Source organism: Telopea speciosissima, chromosome 9 (assembly GCF_018873765.1).
Source record: "Telopea speciosissima isolate NSW1024214 ecotype Mountain lineage chromosome 9, Tspe_v1, whole genome shotgun sequence".
NCBI classification, from domain to species: Eukaryota; Viridiplantae; Streptophyta; class Magnoliopsida; order Proteales; family Proteaceae; genus Telopea; species Telopea speciosissima.
Window position 1 is genome coordinate 5,787,272 of NC_057924.1, and position 14,391 is coordinate 5,801,662.

Consider the following 14,391-nt stretch of genomic DNA (forward strand, 5'->3'; position numbering starts at 1 on the left):
CTCAGTTTCACAATGGCAATTTCTCATTGGTTATCATTCATGAATGTAAGTGGATTCATGTGATTGAAGACTTCATACTCATCTCATTAATGACAAAACCCTAATAGAGAACAGAATGATCCACTTTTTTTTTTATGGCATTGTTGAACATCAAAGATCAAAAGTGAAAACATGAAAAGAGTCTCCAAAGCATCCACAAATGAACTGTTTTGCTTCCCACAAAAGTAGATCCCCAAGGCCATATTTACGGTTTTTTTTTTCTCTTTCTTCCGGTCTGAATTAAGCCCAATATTGTTGCACCATCAACTCTGCATCTGTTTGTTCTGTATAGATTGTGATGGAAAAACAACTAACTAAAATAAGATAATTTTACCATCAATTGCCGTTTGAAGTGATGGATAATTCATACACATGCTGATGTCTTTCCAAATAAGAACTCTAAGAAACAGAACAAAGAACGGGCTGCTGCATTTGGGACAGCCCGGATGACTTACAGCCGAATCCTACAGTAATACTTACAACATAAACTCTGCCCCCCACCACCCTCCAATCTTCTTCCTTTTTTTTTTTTTTTTTTTGAAAATTTTTTACACAATTTTTATTGCATCTACTCCACAAGAATCATGAAATAATAATACCCTGCTGCAAAAAATTGAGACATGCTTCCAACTGTGATTCTTCTCTCTTCCAAGGATATGGTTCAACCAAATCTCTCTGCATTTCAGCTATGCCATGGAAGGACTGGTAAGTTTGCTCAAGGGATAAATAATGTGTCACTGTAACCAGAGAAGTAAGAATGGCCCAAGTGAAAATTAAAAGTGTGTCATCAGAACCAGTGAGAAAATGAGCAACCAAGGTAACATTGAGCCTTCTCTGTAGGGACCTGAAAAGCAAGCATTTACAGTAGATAAGTTAGTGTTCTGCAGATTCAAAATCTTAAGCAGTCAGCTTCACTCATTCGGTCAAGCCATTGGCAAGCCTAAAACTGAGAAGTAGGACCCAGCTGGCCTTGCAGAGATGTCATCACTCGAGTTTACCATATGAATCAGCTAAGCAATAGTACCTTTATAGAAACAATTAAATGAATATACTGACCCCCATGCAATCTACGGGATACTAAAACATAATTGTTAGTTGAGTAACTATCAACTCGGTCAACCCAGCTTTGATACCATTAAAAGTGAACATCATCGGAAAGGTCCCCACCCCCACACACAAAAAGGGAATATTTATGGACTAACAGGAGAACAAAATTAATGACCCCTACTACATCCGAATCTTGTTCCATACAATCATCGTCAAGCCCTCTATTGTAACTACCTCGCCCCACAAGTTCTAATCTCATAAACCGAATGAAGCTCTCTACCCCACAAGTTCTATACTAATCTCGTTAACCAAATGAACCCCAATTGTTAATATATCCAGGTTCCAGGATAAGATCTCAGGCAAATCCTTCCATTTTAATTAGATTCATGCTAGAGGAAATGGCTTTGCATTCTCCTATATTGTGCTGATTAGCATGTTCCTTAACTCTATAATGGTCTCCTGCTTTGTCCTCGATCTATCCTTCCATCTTAATTAGATTCATTCTAGAGGAAGTGGCTTTGCATTCCCTTATATTGTGCTGATTAGCATGTTCTTTAACTCTATAATGGCCTCCAGCTTAGTACTCGATCTCAGAGGTGATTCATCTCTGCATTTATGGATGTAGTTGTTTATGTGTGAATTGATGTACCAATTTACATACATCTGCATATACACACATATGTATGAACCTGTGGTTGATTTCTGCTATTAAGAGTGTAATAGCTTTATAACTGGACAGGTCATAATGATAAATTTAAATTAGTACAAAAAAAAATTACTATCAGTGGTCTGTTACTTCACATTCAATTAATCAATCTCTAAGACAAAAACAACATCACAGATGACGGCAATAGATAATATACCCACAATGATTACTCATGGTGCTCCATGATTATGTATGGAATGAACAAAGAGATTCAACATATCATGAATTATGGTAAGAGCCGAGAGATTTGATATAATGTAAATGAACCAGGGTGTCAATGAATAAGAACCATGCATGACAATGGTTATGGTGCTTCCTTCGTGAATTGAATAATCAGCAGGGAATGTTAACAAGAACCAGAGGAGACAGCCATGACTTTACCGTTTGTATACCATACTTCTTTTGGTCACAGATGCATGCACAGGGAAGGCTAAGGTTAAGCTGAACTTGAGCACATCAATGGCACCGTTTGTCATTCAACTAGTCTAGCTTACACAGTTAATCATAAACTTTATAAGATGGGCAAGAAATTTAACTATTCGTACTATTTAAGCAGGAATCTTGGTGGTATGACTAGAAACAAAAAGTAGAATAAGAGTTACTCTGATTACAGCTGGTGGTGGACAAGGTTATATGCTAAATCCAATCTGGGAAATAAGTTTCCGAGACAGACAAGGTGGGAGGCTATTTGATGAAGAATTCCAGCAAGAATAGAAGATGGGCTTATTGTTTTGGATTTGGTTTAATTTATTAGGCCTAACTGAACCCATGGTTTAGTTTGGATCAAGTTAGGCTTAGTTTGAGTGACCAATGGGTTATATGGGTGGGCTTTTAGTATCTTTGAGTTTTCTATTGTAATGGCCAATTCTATAAGCCCATATATTAGGGATTTAGGTCCTATACGGGATTAAGTAATTAGTTTCTATTTTTGTAACAGATTTAGTTGCTAAGTCATTAGCAACTTAGTAGTTTCTATTTTAGTTGTCTTTTACTTTTTGTGTTATAGCAACTACATCTTCTAGGGAGATGCTATTTTATCAAGTTGTGAGCTACTTGGTAGCTAAGACTTACAACCCTTGTACTACATGCTTGCAACTTTAAATACAAGAGAAAGAATACTCTCTCAACGATTTTGGCTAATGGAATATTTGTCTTCTCTATGGTGATTACATGCTCTACTGTAGTGAAACAGCAGTAACCCTAGATGGTGATTCTAGGTTGCGTGGTGGTGAATCCTCCCACAGGCTTTGGTGGTGAAGCTACGTCATCCCACCCACCCCCCTTTACCCCTCTTTTATCTCCATCTTGTTCTCAGTTTTAGCAAGCTACAAGATGGGTGGGTGGGTGGGTGTGTGTTGGGGGGTGGGGGGTGGGGAGGGGTTGATCAAGGTAATCTGAAACCCTCTTCTATTGAGTTTGAATCCTACACCTTTGCTTCCAATCTCTTTGTTTTGTTTGGTTTATATTCTCTCCTTGCCCTACTAATCATATTTCTAAATTTTTGTTCATGCATGTCAGTTTCTGTCCCCTTGTGTTCTCAGTCTTCTCTTAAAGATTCCAGCCTTTCCTACCATTGGTCAAACCCTATTTTGGATATGATGCCCGTCCCTCTTCGGACTACATTTGTCCAAAGTTGCAGAACCATCAGATCTGGAGTTTGGGTGTTCATGTTTTAGTAACTTTATAATTTCTACTTTCACTAAGTTTCTAATTTTTGTCCACGTCCATTATTCCTCATTTAACTATTGAATCTCTATGATATTTCTTATACAAGACCAGCAAGTTAGGACCATCTTTTGACCATAATTTTATCCCCATCGGCTGGTTTGGGAGATATTGAACCTTCTGTTTGCTACCCCTTAGTTTTCTTAAGCTAATTCACTATGGTTCTCTCCAGTGGTTGTTTTCTGTTATTTTGATTTACTAGAATTAATTGGTACTAGAGATATGACCAATAGGGAATTAAGTCCCTCTAAGATGGCCTAAATCCAAAAATTTCTTAATCAAGTTCTTGGGGAGTTGAGGCAGCTGGATAAATGATTGGCTTTAATTCAGCAAAGAAGAGCCAATGCCAGAATCACTCTCTACTTTACATACTAATTTCAACTTTGCACCTCCCCATGAAGAGCAGAGACCACCAATCAAAGAACAAGAACCTGAAGTTAAGATTAAAGTTGAAGAGAATCCAGTAACTGGCAATGGCAAGGAAGAGACGGTGCTTGAAGATTCTACTGTAGAGGCCCACATTAAAGAATTTGAAGCAGAAAAGGTTGATTTTACCACCTCAATTCTTCGAAGAGGAAATCCCCAAAGTTGAAGACTTTATTCCTACTATTTGTACAAATCAAAGTTCAGTTTGGGGATGGTCAAAGCTGCTACTCACATGTTTTTACCCCTCGTCGCTGCAAAACTCGAAGTAAGTTTTTTTAAGATAGGGAGAGTTGATGCAAAATTCCAGCAAGAAGAGAAGATGGCCTTGTGTTGAATTTAGTTTCTCATGAGAAAAGTTTTTTTTTTTTGGCCACAGATTAATAATGGCCATCTGACCATTACCTTTGGATAGCTGGGGAGTTTCCCAGATAGGCTACATGCCAAATTTGGTGGCCCACCATGTATGTGGCTATTCCCTTTTTTTTTCAACTGACCCTCTTCTTCAAGTAAACCCCAAGCAGAATTGACCACCAATTTCAAAGGATATTGACAGGTGGAGAAGTGCTCTAAATATTAAACCATGACTATACAACAATGTGGCATGTTAGTCCTCAAAATGATTTCTATGTAAGGAAGGCATGCATCGAACCTGTTACAATACTCACTGCTTCTACTGGATGTCTGGATCCAGTTATCTCGGTAACTTTTACAGTCCAGTAGGGTATGATTTATCTTGGTGCTTGAAAAGTTTTATAAAAGACACAGGATGACTGTGGGTCCTGCATTAAGCTTGGTGTCTTTGACATTTACATAGCTTAAACACATCCCAGAAAACAACAGCCAAGGAAACAAGAAGGGATTCTCTGACATGTTTACAGGTTCTAGGAAGGCTGAGGACAATCCCTGAGAATCCTAACAATAAGTACACAACTGTAATACTTTTGTTTGGGAAACATTGAGGGATATGATGAAGATATTATAGACAGTAATCCAATTGTTGAAAAGACGATTTTCCAAAACATGGGATGACAACAAAGCGTTCACAAGTTGATGTATGTAGGTTCTAGCCAAATTAATGAAGAAAAAATGTTGATATTTGTCAAGAGCAGGTGCAGTGGAGGTATTGGCTGAAAAGTCTCAATGAAGAAACACATTTCTGATTTATCAGAGACTCAAAGCATTTCAATATGATATGAAAGAAAAAGAAACTCAGAAGTCCCTGCAAAGAAAAAATATTTCTGGTCATCACAGACTCAAAGCACTTGAGTGAGACATGAGAGATGTTAAGAGCTCCATAGGAAGGTTTCCAAAACCAAAAGCAATAATTAGGCAGATAAAATAGGTCACTGGCCAAGAGAGAAGCAAATTATGGGTTCATCAAATGCAGATTCATTTCATCAGACATAACACTTGGTATTAACTTAGATGTTGGCATAAATTGTAAATGTTGAAAGGGAGACAGTAAAATTCCAAAATAAAAACAAAGAGAAAAAGGGCAACTTAACAAAATCCTGCAAGGACACTAAAGCCACCAAGTTCCAAAAGAGTTAAAGGAATATGGTCGTGTGCGTATGTGTGTGGGTGGGTGTGCGTGTGTGTTCAAGGAGATTTTCTATAAGGACAACATAAAGGGCAAGCTTATTGATTTTTCCATAAGAATCTGTGGCCATATCTAATTTTCTATCGAGTTTAGATATACACGACATCATGAATATCTCAAAGCCAAACTAAACAAAGAAATATCAATTATTGTTCTTACCACTTTGTCCAGACGTAGCAGCTGGAAGTGCTGGAATCTTGATTGCTGCAGCTCCAAGGTTTAAATTTATGTCAGGTTGGGAATAAATAAAATAAATAAATAAAAACAGGACATAAGAACAAGGGGAGCATCTTTGTTCTGGGGTCTCCCCTAGGTTGGCATGCACCACACGTTTAAAGGATTGGAAACCCCAGTCAGATGGTCCCAACTAATGGATCACCTTATATGCTAAAAATAGATGATCAGATGTTTTATAATCAACTCATCCATGTCATGTTTTTTGGAACTTTATGAGACCATTGCCATTTGACCAGAAGGGGGAGGGGGGGAGATAATAGTGGAGATCATCTGTTCAAACCGACTCTACCACATAGTTATGTCTTAGGTGGGACCACTTAAATGATACATGTGAGACACAAGGCAAGTTATAGGGGTCTCATACCATTCTACAAGTCCCATGGCCCCACATCAACAAATTATACAAGAACAATATGCAGCAGAGAATACTTTTAATTGTAAAAGGAGAAAATATTACAGAGATATAATTGAAGGAAGAAAATAAACCAGTGGAGCATACTTTTATTGCAGGAAGAAGTCTGTAATTGAGATGCAGAGGGCCACGGAGCTGCAATGTTGTCATTCAGATCACAAAGGAAACTGACACCTGCAGTCTGGTCAAATGTCGCATCTGAGGGTAAGCTTGGCAAAAGGCACCCAGATTCTGTTGGAAGGGAGAAAATGGATGGAGAAGGTAAGTAAAAGGTGCAACGAAAAGAACATTCTCCAAAGACTTTTGTTCAAACTTTTTGGATGGATGCAAATAATTATTGCAAGATAGTAAACTGCCAACTTCAACAGCTCTCCACTCTAATAGGGGAGTTCTAAATCATATTGTTATTCAGTTTTGCCAATTGATGTTGACCTACAATCTGAAGATATATATGAATGTACTAAGAAAATAATGTCTCAAAAACGGAAAAAAAAAGTTTCCAATTCTCTAAAATAACCAATAAAGAAATGGGATTAAATGTCAACATTTTTTTAACAAATTCAAACCAACTCAACTCAAATAAGAATTATCCCTACAATATGGGGTGGTTCTTTAACAAACTTATACAAAAATATGATACATTTCTACTAGAGGAAGAAACCAACTTGGGATATTTATCATTAGGTCATCTTTCACAGATTTTCTTTCTCATAGAAAATATTAGAAATCTAAAAGCTAAGAAATAAAGGTTTATAAAGAAAAGCAGGACCCCAGGATATGGTTCAGCGAAATACATAAAACAATTACAAAAATATGATTAAGACAATAAGAACTGATACTGTTCAGAGAAAGGAAGTGTTTGCAGATAAATGAATTAATAAAATGATAGATTGCCAAAACATCTGATTGAAGAAATGAAGGAACCAATCTTATGATGTACCAAAGAGTAATTCAAAAGTAGGATACCCAAATTACCTTGTAATCCAACTGATGTGCCGTTGCAGATCCCCCATATCCCAAACAAGAAAAGGACAAGGAAATGATGTATTAGTATCAGTATCTGATTATGAGTGATTAAATTATTAGAATGTGAAGAAAATATAGAAATTTCCAGAGTGCACTAACCTTGGAGAGAGAAATCCTTGAGTGTTATGTGACAAAGGCTATAGACATTTTTAGTTATGTCAGCCTTCTGTAACTTCATGCCAAGCAAAGCAGCACAGTTTAGAGCTTGCAAGTTGGTAATAAAACTCTGCCTTTGCAAGTGAGAGACATAACTCTCCATGGCAATGCAGCAAGCAGTCTGATTACTCATCCCATTCCCACAGTCTTTGGTAACATGTCTAGTGTCAGGGAAAAACAACGGACAAACTGAAGCAAAGGCAATATTTGGTGAGAAATAAAAATGTTAGTTACTTAGTTTAGAGATTTGTGATCAGAGGTAAAAATTGGTGGACATAATAAACATGCACACATTGATTTCAAAAGTCAGTACTTGACATCAAATACCAACCAAACCAAGTGGTATCTTAAGGTAGAGAGAATAAAGAACCCAATTGTCTACAAATGGCGTCACCTAAAATGTGGTATATATGCATAGGATCTGGACTTGGATCATTTACACAAAATTCCACAATCAAATGTCATAAACATGTGCCCAATAAGAACACCAGCAACAGTTCCCATTCCCTCTGACCATGCCAAGTCTACTATCACAAGATGAGTAGAATAGGTATTGGAGATGCCAGTCCAGACACTGCAGATTTTAGTTCTGGAAAACCCCTGCATGTATCCCATAAAAAAATCCAGCAGGGACCAGACCAACTTCCCTCAAACCTCATTTGTTAGATGTGAAGTTAACTGAAGTGAAGTAAAATTAAAACCAAAACAAAACAAAAGCTTCTGTATTGATAACCAAGACCAATTGTGTAACAAACCCAAAAACATACAAATATGGAAACTAAATTTTACCATATCACTAGAAAAATCTTAATGATATTGAATGAAAATAAAGTACCATTAGTCACCATACTTAGTATGTTATTGAGTTAATTATACAATTTTTCTTGGCAATGATAAAAAATTCTATTTTGCTTTCGTTCTAGTTTTACTTCAGTTCACCTCAGTAACTAAATGGGGTCTAAGAGACAATCTCCACTATGAATAGCATTATCTCCTGCTCCTAATATCGTTATGACCAAAACCATTTAAACAGTGTAGTATTGTGAAGCAATTTTCTCATGATCCAAAAGAAAATAAGGCCACTTTCCCAGCTTACCTTTATTCACATTACAGCTAGAGAGTCCCCTAAGAACTTTCTTTGAAGAAGAAGGTTCAAGTCTACTGGAAAGCCATCGGAGGACAATGCTTTTGCAATCATCAATCTTAGATGAGTGCTCAGGTAAGAGATCATCTCCATCCATGCTTGACAGACTATAATTTTTCAAAGCAATTTTCCTGGCAGCTTCAGCAATTGCATTCTGGCATTTTTGGCTGCAACACTCATTCACAGGGTCAATTTTTTCACAGGCAGCCAAAAGACTAGATGAATCCACAATGCTCTCAAACTCATTAACATTTTCAACAGGGCAAGAGGCTTCAGTTAAGTTCACTGGATGAATTGAACATATCTTTTGTAGATACACATTTGCACCCTGACCTGCAAGGATCTGCTCAACATCTGAGAGACAGTGATTTGCATGGGCCATATTCAAGGCAAGCATCCCAGTATCTTTGCCTGATTGCCCGATAAGAATCATAAGAGTGGCTTCTAACTGTGGACAACATATTACATTAGCCAGAAAAGGAGCAAAGGAAGATGAGCAATCAATTGCAGTCATGCTCAACATACTTTCGGCAGAGGAAAAATTTAATGTACAAAGCCCTGCAAATCAAAAGCAAAGTCAAAGTGTCACCATGGTGGAAAGCCCCTAGGATCAAGCATGCAATACAACAAGTTTACATAAAATGCACCTGATAATTTTGGCACAGTGTTATTTGTGAAAGGTGCCAACGGTGATGGAGCTAGTTGAGGAATATAGGGTTGAGGGGCCTGACGTGGGGAAGTAGCAGGCAGAATAGCATTTCCCTTCTTCTCCACTAACAAAGAACCTTTTTTAGACTCCAATGCAATGCAGTTCAACTCACAGAAACCTGAATCAGCCAGTATTAATAATGGTTAGCAAAGGGGACGTCATAAATCCTAATATTCACTTTATGTATCATGTCAGAAGTGTGAGCGAGTGCCAAATTCTTCTAGCACCTCATAACGTTGTTCAAAAGCAATGTCATCAAGCACAATAGTAATGATGACAGGATTTTCAATGGATAAATAAAGTAGATATCACACAGGTTCAACTATAAAATTCATGTAATTAAACTGCTTAATATGCAGATAAAAACCCAACCAAAGGTAAAACATATCAATAAATCTAATAGCTACTGACATCTCAGAGCAGTGTGTTTTCTGTTTCAACTGAATCCACCAGGTGTATTCTTATTGGTGCCAAAAACAATAGATCTTTTTTTTTAATGTAAATTTTCCAAAACCTCATAAAGTAATCCAGGTCATAGTTGTTTCCATAGCTGAATGTTTCAATTTGTATCCTTCCAATAACAAAATCTACAAGCATTAAAGCTTAAACACTAAAAAGAGCAACCTAGTGCACGAGGCTCCCGCTACTGCAGGGTCTGGGAGGGGAAAATGTATGTGGTCTTACCCCCTGCTACGCAGGAGAGGCTGTTTCCAAGATTTGAACCTGCAACCAACAGGTTGCAATAGCACAACTTAACCGTTGCACCAAGGCTCGCGCATTAAAGCTTAAACACTCTGATGGCTTAAATAACACACATCAGTCATATCCACCAAATATAGAGATCGTGGCTATGTTTCAGAAGAAAACAGGATCATTTAACTCATAACATCATAAGAAGTAAAACCGTAAACATCAATTAAAGGGAAAAAAAAAAATTCTCTCCACTGCCATGATGTAGAACCTACATTTAGGTCATTCAAAATTGAAAAAGAAAACAATTAATCATTATAATCTGGAAGTACATCAGGTATGGATCCAGAAAATGTTTTCTATTTGCAGTGTGGATGGGCTAGGCCTGTGCACTTAGGTGCAAGATGAGATCGAGATTTATCATATTTTACTTAATTTTCCTAGTTCGGCGGTCCAAGGGGCTGTAGAGAAAAAAGCCTAAGATGTACTAAGTCTAAGAAATTGGAAGAAAGGAAGCTAACCTTTGGTCACTTGCTTATCAAAAGGAGATGTTTCTCAACTCTACCATAAATTACATTCATAAGTTCAAAAGAAGTAAGTAGGGAGATGAAGTCAACCATAAATAAGTTTAAAGGTTTTCAAGAGGCTTGATGTGTTCACAGTTCAAACAGTTTGTTGTTTAAATAAAATTGTAACTCCACCTCCCCCCCCCCCCCCAAAAGAGATATGCATCGCTTATAATTTTTTGCAGGCGAAAAAATTTCCGTGGTAGTACTCTTCACACAGGCACATTTGGTGAAATAAATATCAAGCTAATATAACTCCAAATTACAGAATGAAATATTGTTTCCATAATAACCAATATCTATTGATACCCTACAACCAAAATCAAGATCATTTAATTTAGTTCTATCTAGATTCAAACATTAAACCTAATAGTCATGGACTGACTTTCAGGTCCAGGGTCCAGAAGACAACCACACAAAAATTCCTCTTTTTTTTTTTTTGGGTGTAAAAAACCAACGTATTTTTCTTCGGAATCATGTCCTAGGGTAAACAGACACAGTTAGCAACGAGTGCTGTTTTTTAAGTAAATTTTTCAAACCAAAGAGGGAAAAAGACTCAAAACGCAAACCCTAACACCATCAACCTTGAAGCAGAGCTACGTCGTCCTGAACAGGAGAATCAAGCTAAGAAAGCCTAAAGAAGACATAAACTGTTTAATGACTTCAATCTAACCGAGGAAGTGACTCTGAAAGTGTAAGAATCAATACAAGGAAGGAGAAGTCCCAACAAAATCCCTAACCAATTGCGCAACTACAAATAAAAAAATCGAACTCAAAAACAACCAAAACTAAATACCCAAACACCTTACGGAAACATCGAATTGAAGGCCCAATTCGCCAAATTCATGATATGACAGATAAAACCAGCAAAGCAAAAACTTACCTCCATCAACATGATCCCAAATGATGAAACCACAGATCAAATAAGGAAAAAAGAATGAACAGAAAAAGCCCAGAGAGGAAACCACAAAGATGGGTAGTTGATACTCACAGAAGAACAAAAGAAACAAACTAAGAACTTGGAGATTAAGTAGGAGAGACGCCCTTCCTCTCATGTCTGCACTTTTTTTAGTAGCCACACCAGGAAAAGAGTAGCCGAGGGAAGGAAGAAGATCAACCCAGGTAGAGAAAATAACAGTTAAAAAGAATTGTTAGGACGTTTCAACCAGAAACAGCAAGCAAGCAAGCAAGCCAGCCATGGAGACATGAGAACATTGAAGAGGTAAGTAGTGATTGTAACAGTTATGGTGGTGGTGGTGGTGGTGGTGGTGGTGAAGAGGTCAGTGAGTGAAGCTAGAACGCCATGAATGAGCTTTGTAAGTGTGTGGGGACAAAAGCAGTTTGAGCAATAGCTGTCCTCACTCCTCACTCCTCACTCCTCACTCCTAAGAAGGGAGGGTCCCACAACACACAAAATAAGTGGGTTAGCTCCAACGCCATCAATTCTCTGTTCTGTGTTTATAGTTTCCACACTCTTCACTCCTCGCAGGCCACAAGCCAAAGCTCCAAAACTCCATCTCAGTACCTCATTTTCCACTGGTTCACACTTCACACACACTCCCATTCACAGTTTCACACGTTTGACCTGCGAGAGAAGAAAAAGAGAAATAAGTGAAGGCGAGTTTTACTTGAACTGAACATGTGAGATGCGCGTGCCTATGTATCGGAGCTCGCTTGTGAAGATCAGTTTGTGCTCCCCTATAAGGATGGCACCAACAATAAAATAAGTTATAGCAGGAGATGGGAGTGAATATAGTGATAGACCCCATTGGATTAACTAAAGGGAAAAGGGAAATCTTTATTGTTTGTTTCTGAGCAATAAAAATATATTTAATGGTCATCTTGAGATCATGAACTGCCATATCCAGATCAACATAAGTGGATCCATAATACCATATCAAAGGGTTCTATATACATTTTCTCCATTGCATTTTCATTAAAGCTACTTGGTTTCTTTCCCCTCTTGGATTAAAGAACAGAACTTTTCAAGAAATTATTTCATTGAAGATTGGTAGGTATGGTGGGTAGAACCAGCCAAATAATCAGAGAGACATCTTCTATTAGAATCCTCAATATTTAATTGGGTCATTTGCAGAGCTACAAACAAATTTATGTTTTAATGGTAAAATACCTAATAGTCGTATCTTGAAAGAGTTTCTGCTATAATCCTCTAATGCACCTAGTGAACTTGGGAGTTCTCTTTTGCCTTTAATCTTTTGTGGGTCCTTATGTTAGCATCCCATGTTTCTTTTCACAAAGACAAGATTGTGCTTTTGGGTAATTTTTGTTTAATCACAATAAAAGCTTAGTGTGTGCAGAGGGAGAAGAAAAGATTTCTACTAACCAGCTAAAGTGGTTGAGATGCTTGCACTTTGAGGGAATGAATACAAAAGCTGTTATACTCTTGTATTGTAAAAGAATTGTAGAAGTCATTAGATATATGGATGAGTGAAAAGTGGACTAGGACTTGAGACTTTTAACTTTGGATTGCTGTAGTCTTTCCTTCTCCTATCTTTTCCAATATTGATTTAAAATGTGATTCTAGGGATGTTGTTAGACCAGCTCACCTTGTTGCAGATTTCACTTTTAGAAGGGGAATAGGTATCCATTAGTCTTTGGTTCTTGCTCCTCTGTTAATTGATGCATTTTTTTTGGGTAAGATGTTAATTGATGTATTGGATCCTTCTTGTTGTAGTAGGTTCAGTCTTTTTTTGGGGGGGGGATCCTTCTAGGCGGCACTATGCCTAGTGAAGTATAATTCTTCATTATTTTCCATTTGACAGTACATGGGTTAGTCCATGTGATAGAAGACCTCACATCCATCTCAATGACTAAACTTTAGTTCAAATTAAGCAAGTAAAGTTGTTCAAACTCTGATTCAAAGTTGTAGTAAAATTAAAAAAATAAAAAACCATGGATTAACCCATCTTTTGTAATTTTAGCGACATTCTCTATAATTTTTAACCTGAAATTGTACCAATGAGATGTTTGTTTGGTCCTCTGTTGCATGGACTAACTCGGCCATGTATTGTCGTCATATAGCAAGTAATGAAGCGTTATAAACCCTTATTTTTATTAACTTAAAAATATAAAATAATTTTCTCTGAACTTTGAAACTTTTTCTAATGTTATAAAATAGCTGAAAAGGGACAGCTATTGGTGTCCCAAACTCACAATTGTCTGGGACATTTCAAGTCACAATAAAGATCTATACAATGACTTTTCATGGTTTTTGTGATTTTAGCAAAACCTTTATAAATATTATATCAGTGTGGGGGATCCAAATGTTGTGTTTGGCATGGGTCCATGTCTGGATATATGTTGCAATGAAAAAGAAAATGAGACAACCTATATGTCTCTCTTTCCTATATTTAATATGATGGATGTCTCTACAATGAGATGATCTATTCATGAGCATCATGGTGATACAGTAATTGAGCAGACATTATAGGTGGGCTCAAAACAATGCATCCAAAGAAAATAGTAAAACCTTCATTAATTATTGCTTTCCATTGAAGAAACTCAAACCCTACTTAATAAATCTTAAACCACAAGCATTGAACAAGAATAAAGTTAAGGATTCCTCTAATGATAGCCTCTAATGCTCATCATCTACTTAAAGACTCACCCTAGCTCATTTTTTATGGGTTTAAGATTACGTAGAAATTTATTAGGTTAAGCAACATAATTATAGTAAATAAGAACCCAATATCATGAAGACATCTGTTAGCAGTTGCTTGGTAGCTCTCACAAGTAGGGCACCACCTCTTAAGTCTTATCTTCCCCCCCCCCCCCTCCCACACTTTTGTCCCCTCTTGTAGCCCAAGTGGTGTTGTATCTAAGACCGTATATGAATGATTCTCTCTCTCTCTTTTCCTGACATTCTCTTTCATCTTTGTCCTATTGAG

At 37.2% G+C, this 14,391-nt stretch overlaps 1 protein-coding gene across 3 annotated transcripts; it reads right to left on the reverse strand.

Annotated features, from left to right (window-relative positions):
* Window positions 1-610: 610 nt before the first annotated feature.
* On the reverse strand, window positions 611-11,681 carry LOC122639952 (uncharacterized GPI-anchored protein At1g61900). Of its 3 annotated transcripts, XM_043833008.1 has the most exons (10): window positions 11,475-11,681; window positions 9,166-9,345; window positions 8,471-9,076; window positions 7,318-7,563; window positions 7,168-7,179; window positions 6,280-6,423; window positions 5,703-5,747; window positions 4,699-4,855; window positions 3,066-3,069; window positions 611-883 (listed from the first exon to the last, which is right to left on the reverse strand). In XM_043833008.1, exons 1-8 carry the CDS (start codon window positions 11,536-11,538, stop codon window positions 4,728-4,730), a joined length of 1,425 nt encoding a protein of 474 aa, XP_043688943.1. In that variant the 5' UTR covers window positions 11,539-11,681; the 3' UTR covers window positions 611-883; window positions 3,066-3,069; window positions 4,699-4,727. The 3 variants fall into 3 exon arrangements, with proteins under 3 accessions (XP_043688943.1, XP_043688944.1, XP_043688945.1); XM_043833009.1 differs by lacking the exon at window positions 3,066-3,069 and having other exon boundaries at window positions 4,820-4,855; XM_043833010.1 differs by lacking the exons at window positions 3,066-3,069; window positions 4,699-4,855 and having other exon boundaries at window positions 11,475-11,680.
* Between the last annotated feature and the right edge of the window lie 2,710 nt (window positions 11,682-14,391).

What these genes read in the sequence shown, in the direction of transcription:
- LOC122639952 (XM_043833008.1), bottom strand. Translation starts at nt 11,538, where the DNA reads ATGAGAGGAAGGGCGTCTCTCCTACTTAATCTCCAAGTTCTTAGTTTG. An exon ending in TTTGTTTCTTTTGTTCTTCT is followed by an intron (nt 9,346 to 11,474) that starts GTGAGTATCAAC and finishes TGGCTGATTCAG; the next exon opens with GTTTCTGTGAGTTGAACTGC. An exon ending in CACTGTGCCAAAATTATCAG is followed by an intron (nt 9,077 to 9,165) that starts GTGCATTTTATG and finishes TTTGATTTGCAG; the next exon opens with GGCTTTGTACATTAAATTTT.